We start from the raw sequence: 18,650 nt of genomic DNA, 5'->3' as shown, positions 1-18,650 counted from the left end.
TTATTTCAAATCAAAACCCTAAAAGAAAAGCAAATAACTGCTTTCTGGAGTGCTGTTGTTTGCTGTTATTATTATTGATTTTACTGCTTCTGCTGTTCCTCTATCACGTGAGAAATACATGCTCCACTAAGCACCAACGTCTACGTTATCTCCCTTTAAATTAGAGCTGTACTGTGATGACCTTGAGTCTTGGTCTCACAAGTTTTCCTGCAGAGTTCAGGAGAAGAAGGGGGTATATTTTAATATCTTTATAATTCCAGGCTTGTTGCACTGGGTAGAAAGAAATTCCCTCGTTCTAGTGTTTCTGCAGCTGCCTGTTCATTGAAGTTCTGTTTGTTTATATCTTTTATCTTTAACAGGAGTATGCTGTGAACTGCCATGTGATCACTTGGGAGAGAATCCTCAGCCACTTTGATATATTTGCTTTTGGGCATTTCTGGGGCTGGGCTATGAAGGCTTTGCTGATCCGCAGCTACGGGCTGTGCTGGACTATTAGCATCACCTGGGAGCTCACGGAGGTAGGTCACCCATTTATCTCAAGTGTAAGAAAACACGTGAGCCTTTAATTGTTCCGGGGGAGAAGGTGAACGTTCCTAGAAGGGTGACTCACTAGCTCTCAGTACAGATTTATATTTTAAGCCTTATAAACCAGGTGCAGAGCAATTAGTTTGGTTGCACTAGGGGAGAACAGCAAGCTGAGCTTTAGGTAAGCTGGGCAGATGATGGTTTACCTGAGTAGAAGGGAATTCTTGGCCAGCATATTGATGCCATCCATACTTTGTATTTCTGCTGTAATAGGTGCCAACCCTCATGTTATTTCAGGTGCTGATTTGTACACACTGATTTTGAGCAGTTATTCTCCGTTTTCACCTTGCAGTACCTGTCATCAACTGTCATGATGCCCTTACTCCAAATATAATGGCATTTAAACATTTTGTATGGTTTATACACCATAAAAATGTTTAAATACTGCACAGTGAAAAGGAGTTGAGGGATCCCCAAGGGAAGTGAGAGGACCCAAGGGGAGAAGTCTATATGAAAGAGTAGGATATCATGCAGTGTGCTGTTTTCTGTCATGAGGCCTGAGGGCATAGCCACTTCTTTAGTTAAATCATACCCCACAAGCCTCATTTATTCATGTTCACTGACATAAAAATGAGGTTTTTATTGGACCAGGATTTAAATTAGTTCACATTGTAGTCCCCTGTACCATGGTTTGGGGGACCATTGACTTATTTTTGTTATCCAGCTTTACCATGATTCTCCCAAGCACGTGTTTAAGTCAGTTAAAATAGGATTTAAAAGTGTCAAAAGTTATTTAAAAAAAAAAAAAGCAACTACAGATACCTAAATTGTTTTAGTCAATTGACTATTGCTTGGACTGCCGATCTTTATTGTTAGATCTGTTTTGAGTGTTCAAGCTGATTAATTAGAATATGTCACCAAAAACGCAAGGATGTGTTTTTATTAAAAAAAAAAATAAAATTCATGATGTTCTTTGATGGGACAATTCAGAGGAAAAAAAAGTCCCCTTTTTATCAGCTTTGGGGGCAGTGTGGTTTAACCTGTCATACTTAAAATACCGAATGTAAACATAAACACATGAAATTAATCTTTAAAGGTAGTCTTCTATAGAGCTTACCTTCTTGACAATGCTTGGCTTATCTGGCAGTGCATTTATTTATAATTCAGAAATATAGATAAGGATCTAGTTGTCTGAAATTAAATTTTTGGGTTTGAAAATATTGGTGCCATGAACTCATATTCAAAAAATGTTTTGTTCTATGGCATTCAAGGATACGCTGTTTTTTAAGCCATTTTGAAACTGTTTTAAGCTCAGAATTTCACAAGTACCCATTCACAAAGAACAACTTTGGTAGTTATTGTACTCATTTTTCCCCTGGAAAAGAAGTTTAAATTTGGATTTGTTTCACACACTCTCCTATCGTTCAGTTGATCTTTACACAACCATCGTCTTCAACTTGACACCGCATGGAGTGTCTAGTGTTCCCACTTGCTGAAAGGCAGATCATTGGGACAGACAATGTGTTAGGTAAGGTTCAACGTATGGAGAGGTTATCACCACCCAAATGGATTTTTAATGAATTGGTTAATTCAGGAGAGTCATTAGAAACCTGCAGAAGTTATCAGGGCAGTTACATAGGGATTTAGCTGTGCATCTCCTGTTAGCATTAATGGATTTGAGCTGGCTCCCCATTCTGAAATGGGACACTTGGCTCACGCTGCTTACTATCGGATTAAAGCTGGGACGTGGGCAGGCCTTGGTCTCTTGTTCTGAGAAAGCAGCGAGCAGCTCCGAGACGGACTGCCCAACACCTGTGGGCTGTTCTTTGCTGCCTCACTATCTGTAACTTCTGGTGCCTTTGTCTGGATTATTGCATACTGAGATTCATAGCCTAGTGTCCCTTTTTGTGTTAAATTTACTTAAAACATGAAAGGGAAGCTGTTTGTAGCAAGATAACAAGCAGCACTGTATAGCTTAAGGCCTGAAGAGAAGTCAAATTTTCTTCTTTACAGGTTGAAATTCAATATAGCGTTGGCAAAGACAGCCAAGCTGCTTTGATACATTTTGCAAGAGTTTTCAAAGGAAAGGTCACTTGTCAACATCAGGCACTGTGATTTATCTTAACTTGACCACTAGTCATTCTTGCTGTACACCAAGAACATTCTTCTTGTTCCTTTTCACACATCTGATTTTGGGGGTATTTTATATATGCATTTGTCAACAAAAGATACTCTGCCACAAAATTGTACCAATAATCTTCCACAGATGCAAAAATCAAATTATGTATGTTCATTTACTGACAAAACTTGTGCCGTGCTTATGGGAGGGTTATTTACTTACCTATGTGTTTTGTTAAGCATCTGCATGAGTATTTCAAGGGGACAGCTTAACACGTGGCTCTGTCGAGTGCCAATCCACAGCTAGATTTTTTTCAGTCTCTAACTTTTGGGTTGCTCTGATTTTTTTCTAATTATTTTATTTTTTTTCCCCTTGCAGAACAAATAATAAAATTATTTTCCTTTTAAAGGAGGATGAGAAGAGCTGAATCCATTTCTCAGTAAATTATGCTTGTATCTTGCCTCAGCTGTGGCTATCTGCCCAATTGTCCTCCACTCTACCAAAAGCTATCAAAATTATCTGTAAATACATTTAACTGCCTTTCTGATGTCTCACAGTAGTCTTCAGTTAAGCTGAGGATTAAGTTCAGAAAGGAACTGATTGCTAAAGAAGTAAATCATTTTCCAGGGGAAATTTTTATGGGCCTGAATTTGTTTTGCTCTGTCCCAGTGGTGGCAGCTTTTCAGTCTGACATCGATTTGTTTCTGGGCTATTTTCCAGTATCTTCATCTCAAAAGTACCTTCGCAATTAGTGCTTACCACTATGCTCTTAACTGCTGGAGCCATTCTGGATCAAGTACAGCAGCAAAGCTTGTAGTGTCTGAGTTATTGGTGAATTCTAAATCTTCTTACAGTCACTAAATTTTCTAAAAATAGTATATGAAAGAGTTGTGATTTTTTTTTTAAATTAGAACAAGTCTTAAGTTCTGAATTCCAGCACGTTTTAGTGCTGACAGCTGTTTAAAAATAGGTCCATTCTACTTGCTGCATCTTTTTTCTGGTTTAAAAAGCATTCTACTTAAAAATGGTAAGAAAAAAGAGACAAAGCTTATTTTTCCAATTTTTTTAAAGCACAAAACACCTGCTTTCCTCCAAGAAGTGCAGTAGTCTTGCTTGCTTCATCATGCACTGCTGTAAATGTTCCGTATTTCCTCTTTGAGGCCAAAAGCTGAGTGATATCTTTATGTACAGCATTGCCCCAGCAGGGAGTGGTGAGAAGGAGCCCTGAGGTCTTAGTACTCTTACCCAAAGCCTTCCAAAGTTAATGGAAGGACTCCCATCAAATTTCAGTGATTGTGGCTCGTGTCCTTGAAGTATGGCGTGTACTGAAAAGCTGACATTTGAATGTGTTCTTAAAAATGAATTTGTATTAATTCTGTGCCGTTCCTCACCCACAATCTTTTTGCTGTATTCTGTAGCTCTTCTTCATGCACCTTCTGCCTAACTTTGCTGAATGCTGGTGGGATCAAGTCATTTTGGACATCCTGCTTTGTAACGGGGGTGGCATCTGGTTGGGCATGGTAGTTTGTCGTTTCTTGGAGATGAGGACCTATCACTGGGCAAGCTTCAAGTAGGTCTAAATTAAAGCTTAATTAAATATTGTTTAATATTAAATTATTTGGAAAAGAGACCTTCTTTGCATATGTAAAATGCATGTAGTACAGAAAAAACGCAGTCTGCACATGCTAACAGTGCTGTAACTTTATTTTAAGTCTTAAAAATCAATTTGATATTAATATTACTTTAGAGCATATCTTTGCAAATGTGATTATGTATATATTTTTTCTTTGCAATCTAAGTTACAATTATTGATGCCAAATGAAGGAGGGGGGAGGAAGTAAAGCTATTTGCATTTTCAGTTTATTTTGTACAAATAAAACTTTGAAGAAGGCAATGAACAAAGCTAATTGTAAATGTTTTTCTCCTTTTACAGTGTTTGCGAACTCTAGGTTTGGGTTCGGCTTGATGAGGTGTTAGTGTGGCAGTCTGTCATCACTAGTTGTCAGTGCAAAAAAGGAATCAGGCTGGGTTGTCCCTCTGTTGTGAATTACCTTACCTGCTGCTGACCCTCTACAATATAGAAAGTATTTTCAAAATAAAGTAGCATTTGCTGTGTAAAAGGGCAACAGCTTGTGGCTGAGTAGGCTCCAGTTCTTAGCACTCCCACTGTGGTTTCTTCTGTAGTTTTTGCCCACCTTCTTCCCTGCCAGTAGGTGACCAGTGTTGTTACCTGCACTTACCAGTGGTATAGATGAAACAGGGTTAAGCACAATGAGTTGCCAAAGGACAGCGCAACTTGAGTCAATATCAGAGAGATTAATGCCTTGAGTTAGTATCAGAGGCGGAAAAAGAGCTTAAACCTTGACTTCCAGATTTGTACCCTGCGTGGACTTCTGCGCTGCTTTCTTCTTTTACTCCCAGGTTCGTTCATTGATCTGAGAACCATCCAGCCTTCAGTCTCAAATCAGTTTTCCCACATTTCAGTTCAGGCAGAATAATGAGCATTACAGTTGATGTTCCCTCTGATTTTGGAGAGTTTACTGAGAATTAAAACAGATAGCAGAATATCTTTGGCAGAACTAGTTTTTACTATCCTTGTGGGATATTTTTCTTGTAGACTTTTTGGACCTTTAATGTGAGGAGGAACTGCAGAGAATGAGAAGCTTTTGCTTATGCCCTTTTGTTTTCTTTTCCCTTTTTTGATGAATAAACACGGATCTTAAAAATTAGAATATTTCCCCCCACCCTGCCCCCCTTAACCTCTTTAACCTTAGATTCCAGTAGCCTAAGAGAACATAAATATTACAAAAATGAACTCTGAATCTTTTTTTTTTTTTTCCCCAGAAGGGCCAAGGAAATAGGTTGAAAGCTGACTTCTAACCCAGGAATCTCTGGATTTTTTTCTTAGAATTCCCTGTCCTTTGGGTGGTGTTGCTCATCTGAATTGTTACCAAAGGCAATAACCATAACTCATCTGACAGATGAACCTCCATTCACATCCCCTTTCAAAAGGGAATTTAAAAATCTGTTAGCTTATGACAGTGCTACCACATTTCTCTGGAAGAGAGTGCATCTAAATATCAGAACAGCAAGGGCTGTGTGTGCTGTAAGAGCAATATGCTTGACCCTGTGGAGCCAGCCTCTTAAACATTTGATGAATAACAAGTCTGACAGATCCTTGAAGGACTGATGTCTGTGAGCTCTGGAACAAGGAGGCATTGGGATAAGAGCAGTGGCAGCATAGACTAAGGAGAAATATCCTCTAGATTCTTCAAGGTATTTGGAGAACTGTAATCCTCATCTCTTTTTCCTTCGTGGAGAAAATGAGAGATATGTTTTTCAGGTAGTTACTGACTCAAGGTAGAGGTGGGTGGGCTTTCATAGCAGAATGTGTCCTGCCTGAAATGCTTAACAGATCACATTTCTCAGTTCCCCCTTGCCTGGTACACAGTTGTTTCTGTAAAGATCTTTGCTATCCAGCAAAAAAAGTGTGATAGTTCTGGAACATCCGTAACATGGCTATTGCTCTTTTTTTTCCTTGCCTCTTCCTTGTCTTTACTACAGCCATTCTCTTTTTCTAGGGATATTCACACAACCACAGGGAAAATCAAAAGAGCTGTGTTACAGTTCACCCCGGCCAGCTGGACCTACGTCCGCTGGTTTGACCCTAAGTCTTCATTTCAAAGAGTGGCTGGAATCTACCTTTTCATGATCATTTGGCAGGTAAGAAATAAATTCTGTGAAATCAAAGCTGCCATCAGCTCAGTTACTTATTGGCTGTGTTCGGCTAAAAGATATTCTGATGCAATGTATGGCTGTGACTGAAATGCACAATTAAATGAATTGATCATACAAAGCTAGTCGGGGCATTGTTCACAGGAGTTACATGATAGTTCGGGAGTGTAATTACAGAATCTGTGGAAAAGGGGGAAAAAAACACAAATGTTACAGCTTGCTGCACTGGCCATCAGTTTACTCTTTGCAACTGATACAGTTTTAAAAACTGCCAGACAGGTGTGGGGTTTTTTTTGTTTTTTCTTTGCCATCGACTTTTGGATGGATCACTGATACTCACAATTCTGGCTGGGATCCAGCAAGACTCCATATTATGTCCCAGTTGCCTGGGTGCATAGTCAGGCAAATGCTGACAGAATTCACTAAAATAGATTGTTGTTGTTATTAACTTGCCATATTTAGTTTTTGAAAGGAGAACTAGAACTGTTTAATGGTTTTTTGTTTTTTTTTGGTTGGTTGGTTTCTGTTTTAAGTAGGTAAGATCTCTTCTACCCCTCTACAAAATTTGCCTCAGTTATTTGTGCCTGATTTAGTATATGAAAGATTCCAGAAGCCTTCTGCAGTGCAAGTTAGTATCTGGTCCAGGTTTCATGAAAGAGACTAAATACTTTCATAGAGGTGTCTAGGGGAGAATTCCTTGTTTTAATTGTTCATTCCTTGCTTCTCCTAGGCACTTTAAATCCTCAGTCTAACAAGCAAGGCTATAGTGGAGCATTAAATAGTCCTTCTCTGTTTAAGTTACCATATTAATCTTTGCAATTTTTCTGTAGTAACTCATTAAGAGTTATGCAAGTTGAACACTACTAACTGTCTTTTTTATTTTTCTGTAGCTGACTGAGTTGAACACATTCTTTTTGAAACATATCTTTGTGTTCCAAGCAAGCCACCCTTTAAGCTGGGGGAGAATTCTCTTCATAGGAATCATTACAGCACCCACTGTAAGGTAATTTTTTTCCTTATGTTCAGAGTAACTTGACTTGTAGGGACCCAAGAACAACATGCAATTTGTGAAAGATTGCAGTTCATTTCAAGGAATTTATACTTTAGCCACCATGAAAAGCAAAAACAATCACCACTTCTCAAAGTGTCTTTTCTGCCCAGTAAACTAGTAAGGTAAAATGTACGTAAACATCTGCGTTTCCATAGGGATGCAGAACCTGTCTGTTCCATCTTCGGTTTGTATAGCAGCTGCATACTTTATCCTTGAGGACTGAGTGCGTGCAAAATTTTGAGTTGATGATTCAGATGCTTGCAAAACTGTAGATGAGGGGAAAATAGAGCTGCTGTTTTTTCTGAGTTCCTTATGTTGCTTGTCTACAGGAAACGTTAGCATGTTATAAGAGAAGATAGAACATCACCTTATTCTGAATAATAGAACAACATATATGCTGTGTTTACTCTTGTGTAGAAACTACCTTGCTTTTATTCATGCATGCTATTTCATATTGTCACAGGAAAAAAAAAGAGGACGTAGCTGAATGTAGACAGAATTCACATTGTTTTGATGTTAAGAAACAAGGAATTTCCCATTCATGAGTAAAGTGATGTTACCTTGGACAGTTAAATAGCAGCCATGTGTTGTTTTATTCCTAAAATAGTGTTTTTTAAAGCTGGTAGTTGCTAAAGTTATGTGCGGTGATTTCACAGTGTTAATTAAATCACCTTAAACATCCTATAATCTCTTAAATGAGTTTTCAGGTGTTTTATGGCACTTCACAGCCTGTAAAGATCTTTATTCTTAAGCAATCCTTATGTTGTTTGATTAACAATGGCTTCCCCATCTGTCAGCAGAAATCAGAGACTGGGGAAAGGAACTTTGTTCTCATTTATTTAGGGTTCTCCTCTCTTTTAAAAGAGAGGATTTTTAAATTCTCTTAACAATTTAGGAGCTTAAAGAAAACAGAGCAGAATGGTCTTTAGACTGTTTACAAAGGAGTGAGAAAAGAAATACATGGCGGTTAGAGCACTCACCCAGGATGTGGGGTAGCCACGTTCATTTACTTCCAAGATTCAAACCCACGTCTCTCAAGAAAGCGCAATTGTTAGCAAATTAAACTGTGGAAAAAGTGGGGGATTTTCTAATTCTTCTAAGCTGTTGCGTGTTGCCTAAAGGAATTGCAGGTTCAGTGGAGAGACAGGAGGCAAATATGTAGCTCTGCTAGCCTACTAGTTTGGGTACTTTCCCAGTCCTTGCTCTCAGGATTGTTTTCTGTGTTGTTTCAAGCTATTTGATCTATGTGATAATCTGTCCTGCTAGAATTGAAGCCATCTGGTAGACATCCAGATGATTGCATGTGAATTCAAGCATCAGCACTTCGTTTTCAGTACAGATCCATTTGTAACATAAACTAGATTTTAGACTTTTCTGAATGTAAATGTTCTGGGGACTTTCAACATCGCTGAAGAATTTTCTTGTGTTTTCCTTCGCAGGCAATACTATGCCTACCTCACAGATACGCAGTGCAAGAGGGTGGGAACTCAGTGCTGGGTGTTCGGGTAAGTGTTCTTGCTGCGTACAAACCTGAAGCACTTGGAGAGGTATTAAGTGTGAATCCAGTACAGAAACAGGCTTGAAACTGGGTGAAGCCAGTTCCTGTCTTGTAGTGGTTTTAGTATAAATAACAGTAAAGAGAGATTTTCTTCTTTTTGCAAGTTCAGAGGAAAGGAAAATTCTGGATTTAGAGGTAGAACATGAGAATTGATGGAATGAGTAAGGAGAAGAATAAAAGGAAGATCTAGAAACTGCTGGATAAAGCTAGCCTCCTTCAAAGTAGCATTGACCTTGCTGCCGTATTCTCAGTCAGGTGAGAAGGATAAAGCTTTTGCACCTACGGCTTTCCGGTCATTATTTACCAGGCTGTCGAGGTGGGCATTGCTGCTATTTGAGGAGTCACAATAAAAGACGGTGAAACAAACCACAGTTCTCAGAAATTTCTATTCTGCTCTTAAAGAGGGAAAAGAATAACACTGTGAACAATGGTTACCTTGGCTACGATCTCTTTTCAACATCTCTTGGAGACCTTTAAACGAAGAGTTTTCAAGACTGCTTCTGGTGCGAACTTCCTTCTCTAGATGGCTTGACTAAAATGCAGCCTTCTGGAAGCCAGAAGCGTATGCTGTTGTGGTGTTGTAAAAGCTCGCAAACAAACAACAGAGTAATGTCCCTTCTGGTTCATGACTTGGAAGCTTACAAATGGGCAAGCATAAAAGATCCTAAATCAAGTCTTACGGAAAAAAATATATGTCAATTTTAAGAAACTATTAAAGAAGCTCATTTCTGATGGCAGTGATTTTAAATGAAAACAGGCATTTCATTCTCATTGTCAAGATCAGTGTATGTCTTATCTCCAGTTGTCTAAATCATTTTTGTGCTTAATAGAAGCAGCTGTTGCTTAAATTAGCATAGCATTTCAATGAGCCATAAAATGCTCAAATCTAATTTCGATACAGTGCTCTGGCAAACTGCCTCTCACCTTTATTGTTGGTCTCAGGATGTCCCAGCATTTAAGGAAGTGCTGAACTGTCAGGCTTGTGTTCGGGGACACTACATCACCATAAGCAATACCCATTTTTCAACAGTTAGTTGAGATGAGAGCAGAGCGTGCTGCAATGTAATTGAAGGGATTTCTACTCTTGCTTTAAATGTACCCTGGAGAACATGACACACGTCTCCTTGGGTTTGGAAGGACTTAAATATTCACCTCTTTCACTGAGATTCCGCCTTCCTGGATGAATCTATTACTGTCTTCAACTCATGATCATAACATCCAATGGATATTCAAAAGGTAGTAACTTTCTGTTCTTGTTTAGTTTTACTGGTGCTGAGTAGGAGTTAGTAATGTATTCTGTAAGCCTAAATCCCCTCGCCTCAAAACATGCGTTATGATTACTAAAGAGAGACTGCAACGTACATAGTCCTTAAAAAGGCATAGGCTTTTTTTAATGATCATTACAGAGTAACCTGTCTTTCTGGATTTTGTATGGTTGTTGCTTGAAGATGAAGGTAACTTATCAATCAAACAGTTAATATGACTACTTAATTTACAATTAGAATCAAATAAACTTGCTCTGTTTGTGCATAAACATCTTAGTAGCGACAGAGCAACTGAATTAACATTTCAGAGATTCACACTTACATATTTCAGTAAAATGTCCGTATTTATTTAAATGATTTAGGAATTGAGAGGTTTGTAGGGAAAAGAAGAATTTTTCAGCTACAGATGGCAATCTCAGTCTTATAAAAGATGCAATTTAAACTATTTTATAATTTGGGGGGGGGGGGGGGAATTCTCAAAGTTTGTGCTCCGAAGGAAGAAAGATACCCTCCCTATTTCATCCAAGAGAAATAATGTCAACATATTCTTTTACAAGATGAAGGGAAATGTAATTCTGAATGTTTGCTTTCTGACTCAAATCATTGAGGATTGATTACAGCAACTGTCAGCCTTGGTTCAAAGCTCTCACTGAACACGTTTGTATAATAAGTCAGAAAATAGATATTCAAATAAGTTTTTGTGATTGCATATCTTCAGTCTGATCTAATTGTGGAAAGTGTGCACAGTGCAAGTATTCTTCGTGCTGCTTGTTGCCGTAATCTGCTGGAAAAAACAGAGCAACACCAGGAGTTGGTGGAAGCTTTGGATTCATATCCCCTTCATTCCACCCCAAGCAGCAGAGAGGACTCCATAGCTTTGAGCCTAGCAAGATGTGATGAGAGAGAGATGGAGCTTGGTTTTATTCCTACAGTGCTGAATAGGAAAGTAAATATAGCAATTTTCCTCTCGATTTCTCCACAAATCCTCTAATATTATAGCATGGACCTGAGTTTACACATGAACCAGAGCAAACGTGTGGGCTCTCAGAGAATTTGGAATACTGTTTCAAGTTGTTTTTCTCATTAAAATACTGAGGTGAGCAAAGTAACCTATTTAGAATTGTAGTAAATTTGTGCATGCAGAAGGCATTTATATCTGGTGAGGGCTGAAGTACAGTGGTAGGTATCAACTGAAATTCTCTGCTATTGGCATACATTCCTGCTTGTTCCTTGGACAGAGGCTTGTGGAATTGTGGACTACTAGCGCAGCACTTTCTGTGGGCTGCTTATGCTGAAGAAAAATAAAGAATGAAAAATACATTTTCCAAAGACTTTGAGTTAATGCTGCTGTTGGGGAGATGTGTGCTCACTAGAGAGTAGTACTTGTTTAGAGCTGACCGTCCTGAGTCTGGGTTGTGGACACGAGAGTTAAGTCCTTTGTGTTTGTAACCACTTTTTTTCTTCCCTTTCTCTTTTTATTTACTCACAGGGTTATTGCTTTCCTTGAAGCTATTGTGTGCATAAAGTTTGGACAGGATCTCTTTTCCAAAACACAAATACTGTACGTTGTGTTTTGGCTTCTCTGTGTGGTAAGTGAGATTTCTCATGTGAAACATAAGGCACAGCAAAGGCATTGAAAGCATCTAAATAGCTTCCTCTCTGGAACATTGGCAGCAGGGGATCATTGTGAGGGAATGCTGGTGAAGAACTTTGTGCATGTCCTAGGAAGAGCAAATGTGAGATCATTTAGAACGTACTCTGAAGGGACAAGAATAACTTTTTTCCTCAGTTCTTGAACTAGTAGAATGTAGCCACTTAACCAGTACTTAACAAACAAACAAACTGTGGTTATAGAACTTAGCTTTATGAGAGAAAATGACAGTTCAGTTGAGGGTAATTTGGGAGCTCCTTCCAATGGTGCCCTCTGGAAGAGAACAGGAGGAGTTAATGAATAGCATTAATAAGTAATGCATGTTGCTTCACACTGAAGTCTTACAACTGCATAAGCCCTGCTTTATCAGGAAAATCGTTTTCACTCAGCCTGCAACTTTCTGTACTTCAGTGTGATGACTGCAAATGCAGCATGAAATGCCCATTTTACAACAGTAAACACGTTAGTCTTGCCCGACTTGTAACTCTGATGCCAAACGCATTTTAATGAAAAATAAGGCATTTCTACTGGGCTGTGACAGATAAATGCTGCTCCCTTCTGACTGGGAATGCAGTTTGAACAGGTGATAGGAAGTTGGAATTTATTGTTCTGTTATTTAGCTTGATTATTTTATTCCAAAAACTTCAGGGTTTTTATTCCAAAACTTCAGAAGTACTGAATTGCTTCCTCTATCAGATCACCACAAAACCAGAAATGAAACCCAACCTGAAGTACGGAGCAGGGAGAAGGAGAATTGTTTTTCTCCCAGACTGATTGTTCTGGTAACATACCTACAAATGCTTACTAACTGCCCTTTTGTGGTGACTGTGCAGGATGAGGACAAAAATCATAGTGACAATGGATCCTGCATGTATGGGAGTGATCACACGTATTCTTATGGTCCCACTGAAAACTGGTCCGTATGCCTCAGGGTGGCACAATGTACGCGTATCCTAAAGTTGGAGCACAAGTTTTAATTGCTGTGAAAAAAAAAGATGTAGAGAGAAACAGAGAATGAAAGTCTCCAAATGTAGAATCTCCAGGAATTCAAAGACCTTGAACCAGCAAGGAATTTGGAAAAAAAAAATAATAATTTTTTTCTCTCTCTTTCCTTGTTTAGGCCTTTACAACTTTCCTGTGTTTGTATGGAATGGTTTGGTACGCAGAATACTACGGCCACCGAGAAAAGGTACTTTACTAGGAAACCTGTTCTTGTTTTATACCAGAGTTAAACAACAAAGCTACTAGATGTTAGGATTCTTTACCAGAACTAACATATGTGGGGGAGAGGGGGGGTGCTTTGGAGTCTAGCTGAAGTCAATAGAAAGAACTCTGAATTCAGTGAGCCTTGGACAGATCCCAGCTTGCACTGTGGTTTCTAAAGAATGCTGTCCTCTTGGATACTCAAAACGAGGCTGTAATTTTGGCAAAGCATCCGGGGATGAATGGTCAGCTAATGTTCCCATTGTACAGGTGGAATGCTAGGGGAATATTAAGAACACTTGGTTACACAACAGATCACCTGGCAAGTGGTGAGTTCTTACTGTGCCATCTGTGTTGTACCTCTTAACTATGAAGGGAAACGTCCTGAGTGCTGGTTGTATGCTTTACCAGGACTTCTGCCACAGTTTCAATCTACAAGTCTGTGCTGATCTCAAGAACCAGCATCCCAATGATGTGTCCCTCTTGTTTTTTGCAGACCTTATCAGAAAGTGAAGACAGCCCATACAGTCCAGATGCTTCCTGGCTTCATTCTAAATTCAGCAGAGGTATCGACACTTTTACATGCGTGTTCTTAAAGTGGGAGCATTATTGCTTAGCATTAGGAAATGAGGCTTGAGAAACTTACCTTGGAGACAGCTGGACTTCCTTAAACATCCCTGCAGGAGCCGTACACATAAATCATCTACAAAGCTATTTGGTTTTACTGCCTTTTTTTCTTCCAACTCTTAGAAATGTATTTATCTTTTCATGGAGCAGTTTTTTTCTCCTGCTATTCCAGATCATTCTTGCGTTCTTGTAGGTTTAGGACATTATATATTTCATAAGTGTTCTGGATGGGTTTTCTACCTAAACGTTGCATGTTTGATTTTAAATATGAGTGCGAATTATACTTTTACTCCTCCTTTTTAAGAAAGTAAAGTATGTGCCCTGGAGCTTATGTTCTTGCTGACACTTGCCTAGTTAGTGCAGTGCTGGTAGTCATAAACAGCTTCTTCGTACTTACAGGCAGCCCACCTCTCTAACTACTCCTCCCTACACTAGAGGTCAGTTACTTTACTCTTTCTTTTACTCTTTAGTGTGGGCTTATTGAAAAAAAAACAAGCTTCACATCTGGAAGTGACCTGTCAGAGCTCACGCTCCAGATGTGTTAGTATCATTAAAATATTTCTTATTTATCATATACTTGAAAAGCACCTACAACTGAGCTTTTTTATATACCAAATGTGGTTTCTCTCGATGCAGATATTAACTTATTCTCAGTTTAGTGCATTTGTGGACTTTTATATGGAGAAAAATTGCTTGCACTCCAAGTCTCGCCTTTATACATGCTGGAGAAATCTAGCCAAGCAAATATTTGTTCTCTGACTTTATCAGTTTCTTCATTAATTGCAAACTTCAGCCTCTTCCATGGTTTCCTCTTGGAGTCTTGTTTCAGTCCCCATTGTCTCCCTTTGCTTTCTCAGAGTCAAACACTGCCTGTCAAGAAAGACTGAATCTATGACTTCAGTTTCATAGTTCTTCAATTCTGATAGTAATGAAACTTCTGCCAGTAACAAAAGTGTAGAGATTTGAATTATTGATGTCATCTCAAAATAGAAGATGCTTCACCACTATATTCTGCTATGAGAAACTTCTGAAATTTCTTATAAGAGGAGGAATTTTACAGGTCTTAAATTTGTTTTCATTCTTTTTTTTAATTAGGCCACTAGATGGAGTACGAGTACCAGTCAGTTTGTATTAGCTTGAATTATTCCATACTGTAAATGCTGTAGCTCCAGAAAGCCTTCACTGTCTTCCAAACAAGAAATTTGTCAATGTCAAATAGTCAAAAAGTGTTTATTTCTCAGCAGGTGCTGACAATAGCCCACCGAAACATACGGTCAATAGTGAAAGCCATTCATCTCGGAGGAGGAATCGGCACTCCAAATCAAAAGTAACAAATGGAATTGGCAAGAAATAAGAAAGGTGTCTGAAGATACTCTCCGATGTGATTAGAGATGACAGAGAAAATCAGACCTGGTTCTGAGTTTCCAAATGGAAGATTGATTTATTTTTTTTTTTTTTAAATTTTAAATTTAAAAAAAGGTGTTGAGGAAAAAGGATTGTTAAGATGGAGCCACTGGTGTAGTGCAACTCATCGCCTGCTGATACTTGCCATACACTGATTTAAACCTAGTTTTTTCAGCATGTGGCAGCAAAAGCTAATGAAGAGTATGCTGGAAAGAAAAACAATTTTGTCATAGCAGGTACACCCTGTTGTGTGTTCAGGTGTTACAAGTGCATTTTAATATCATAGCTGAGGACATAAACATGAAGGTTAGTAAACTGATAATCAGTTTGCATGGTTGATTGGATTGTTCTGTTTCACTGTGTTTTTGTTGTTTTCTAGACGAGTATGCAATCCTTTGACTAAAAGCCACTGCCCATCTTTCTCACAACTAAACTTTTCTATACGGCAGTCAGTAAGTATTTAAAATGTCCATACGCGTAGACAGCTGCTTGCTTTTATTTAAAGGCTCTACGGACCTGGTGACAGCGTTTTACCAGCTGAGTAATGGGTCCAGGTTTCTTGTAAACGATGTGAAATTGACCTTCAAATATGGTTCTTTTGTTCTGTATTGTCCTTCTGCTTGACTGTTACATATTCTATTTCTTTGAACGTTTTAAAATCCTTGTATAAAAACCTGTTGCAAAATAGAGAGGGCCGTGCCTCCTGCCCTCAGAGACAGATATCTCATTTAGTTGGTTTTGCTTCTTTACTGCAGCGTTTTGCATCTTCAAGTGCAAGTCTGCCATTCTTTCAGCTGTGTCACATTGCGTGCAGTGTTCCTTCCTGCTCCCCTTTAATTTGCCTCTGCCTCAGCTGGAACCAAGAAATCCCAGCTTCTTCAGACTGAAAGCAGAAACTGCTTTGAAGGCTCTGGTGCCCTACCAAGCCTGATGATAAGGCAGGGTTGTGGTTGTTGTTTTTTTTTTGCTGGAGCCGAGTTGCTTACTACTTCCGTAAACATAATTATTTGTGAAGACTTGCTGTAGTCTTTGGTGTCTGAGAGCTAGCATGATATTACTGTGATACGCTGCCTTGGTTTGTGCTTCCTATCATGCAGGTGGACACCCAACAGCAAAGTGACTCTTTCATGCAGATTTTTTTTCTTTTTTTGGGGGGGGGGGGGGAGGAGGAGGGGTTTGAAATATTAAATCCAATGTCTAGTAACGTGGATAATGCTCCAGGTGTGACCACGATGATTAAATCAAGAGGTAAACAATCAAGAGCAATCTGTTCCTGTGTTAAGTTATCAAAATGTTTTTGTGCCAATTAAATTTGGGGGTTGCTAGAGGTAGGTAGCTTAGGTAAGGGTAATACCCTTAGCCACTAGTCTTCAGAAGAACCTGGGATTTTCTTTTTCTATTAGTAAGTTACTTTGATTTGCCACGGAGTAACTACTAAAGAAAATGCAGCAGAGACTTTATACAAGTGTATGATACTGTAAATAGGAGAAAAAAAAAAGTATCCTGTGTAATCCATGAATTCCTGTGTGCCACAGATGATCGACATTTTCAATGCACTTAACTGTTGCTGCTGAACTCCTCAAAGACCCCTTGTTCCCCACCCCCCTTTTCAATCAAGTAAGTGTACAACTTCAGAGGTGACACAGTGGAAGCTGCTAGAACAGCATTGCTACGGTGACATTAAATGTTACGTGGGAAAAAACGATAGGAAGACTTTCAGGCTTTCCTGCAACTACTTGGTTTTCATTCGTATTAGCAGACCCATGTATTATTGTCTCTATCTCTTTATTTGTGGTGTGCTGCGTATTGATGAATGTATTTGTAGCTTTCTTTGGATATTCAGCTCGTTACTTTGTTATTTTCTTGGTTAATAAGTCAGTCTGTGTAAGACTGAAGAATGGCATTGTAAATTTTCTATTGATCCAATACCAAAGCAAGAGGTTGGAAGCCGAATGGTTTCGATACAGTAAGTGCTGTGGTTGTGCAAGCTGAGAGCCTGTTTTGTACTTGCAAGGTGTACGCACACCAGCTCTATCTGCAGCGCTTCCGTGTGCAAGCAGATGCTGCAGTACACCATCTAGCTGCCTGTGGGGACAAGCACACCTTTTGTAACCGCAGACCTTGGTGCTTACACTGCTGCGCTGCGCCCTAAAAACTGAAAAGGCAAATACAAAGTGTTGTCTTGTTGGAAGCTGACTTCTCTATGCTGTTACAACAGCGCCGGCCTTGAAGAAATGTTGTTTGACAACATCTTTTTAAATATTTCCCATGATTTTTTTGTTTGTTTGTTTGTTTTTGCTACTCTGAAAGAGGGAGGGCTAGGGTGAGGGGAAACAAGTAAACTCTTCAAGTGCTGCTTGGAAAATGGTATTTCCTGTCCTCTGTCAACAGTTCTGCCTGGAATTCACACGTGTTCTCACAAGTCCTCTGCTGACTGACAACTGTATTTTCAGCTCCATCGTCTTTGGATGTGAGCTTTGCACTAGCAGGCATTGGAAAGGTGCTTTTGATCACTGCTGTAAACTTCAAGTGATCCCAGTTTTATCATTTTACTACGCTATTGCTGAATTTGGTATGTGTGCGACTCCTACAATGACAAATCACCGAGCTGTTTAGCAACAAGCGTCCATGTATGAATTCTGCTGCTTGAACAGTATTTTGTAATAGTCACAGATGCACTGTCCTGTTTTTAACTACTTATTCTGCCTCAACATCTCCTCCTTACTCTCCTGCTTCTGGTGTTCTTTCTCTGTCCTCTGGAGATCTCCCCTGCTGCCAGTGAGAGATCTGAGTTGGCCCCCCAGAGGCTGTCCATCAGCGATGTCAGTCATTGAAGGGAGGCTAATTCGGGGCAGCAGGGCATAAGCAGAGGGTTGTGGCAAGAATTTATGTAGTGGACTAAATAAAAACGAAGAGTTATAAGGTGCAGGCATGAAGTGAACCAGTGCTAGCCTGGAGTACTGGATTCCAGTACTAAAGTTGCTGTATAGATCATGTACAGCATCCAATTAAATAGTGGGAGTGTAATTTCAACCAGTGCTTTTGTTACTCTTCTGTGAAGATGATCATTTATTGTTCCATCTGTTAAAACTTTTAATATTTTTTACCATGTTATCGCAAGAGGACACAGATGTTACCATGTATTTAATAGTTTGGAATAGAGTTGCTCTGTATTGATTGCAAAGTATTGTATTTTGCAATAACTCAGTAAATCAACCCATGTCACCCGTGTCTGTGTGTCTGTCTGTACTTGCAAGGCAGAGGAAAAGATTACATACTTCAGAAGTTATTACGTGCCTTTAGAAGTTATTTCATTGTACGTAATTGCACGCTGACAAATGTAGCAGTTCCTGCGCAGCAATTTATTATTTCAGTGCAACAGATCTGATAATACAAACAGTTGTATGCCTTCTGAAGCTTCTGTAGCATATAGGATAAACCTTGTCTTAAACAATCCCGTTATTCTTTTTGGATTTGTTTTGCTACTGGACGAGAGAACTTGAGTTGCGCGA

General features: G+C 39.2%; 1 protein-coding gene across 4 annotated transcripts in view; it reads left to right on the top strand.

Moving 5' to 3' along the window:
• PTDSS1 (phosphatidylserine synthase 1) overlaps positions 1 to 18,367 on the top strand; it is a 29,342-nt gene extending 10,975 nt beyond the window's left edge. For 3 of the 4 annotated variants that reach the window (XM_083823353.1, XM_083823356.1, XM_083823355.1), the window contains 9 exons: positions 360 to 518; positions 4,063 to 4,214; positions 6,226 to 6,367; positions 7,270 to 7,382; positions 8,870 to 8,935; positions 11,743 to 11,842; positions 13,025 to 13,093; positions 13,604 to 13,673; positions 14,976 to 18,367. In XM_083823353.1, coding sequence (XP_083679479.1) covers positions 360 to 518; positions 4,063 to 4,214; positions 6,226 to 6,367; positions 7,270 to 7,382; positions 8,870 to 8,935; positions 11,743 to 11,842; positions 13,025 to 13,093; positions 13,604 to 13,673; positions 14,976 to 15,088 — 984 coding nt within the window. In that variant the 3' untranslated portion in view covers positions 15,089 to 18,367. The remainder of the gene's footprint in view (positions 1 to 359; positions 519 to 4,062; positions 4,215 to 6,225; positions 6,368 to 7,269; positions 7,383 to 8,869; positions 8,936 to 11,742; positions 11,843 to 13,024; positions 13,094 to 13,603; positions 13,674 to 14,975) is intronic. The other variant, XM_083823354.1, reaches the window with a different exon arrangement.
• The last annotated feature ends 283 nt before the right edge of the window (positions 18,368 to 18,650 follow it).

The sequence above is a fragment of the Anser anser genome (assembly GCF_964211835.1).
Source record: "Anser anser genome assembly, chromosome: 2".
NCBI lineage: Eukaryota > Metazoa > Chordata > Aves > Anseriformes > Anatidae > Anser > Anser anser.
The sequence above is the reverse complement of the archived record's forward strand: the minus strand, read 5'-3'. Positions and strand labels throughout refer to the sequence as shown.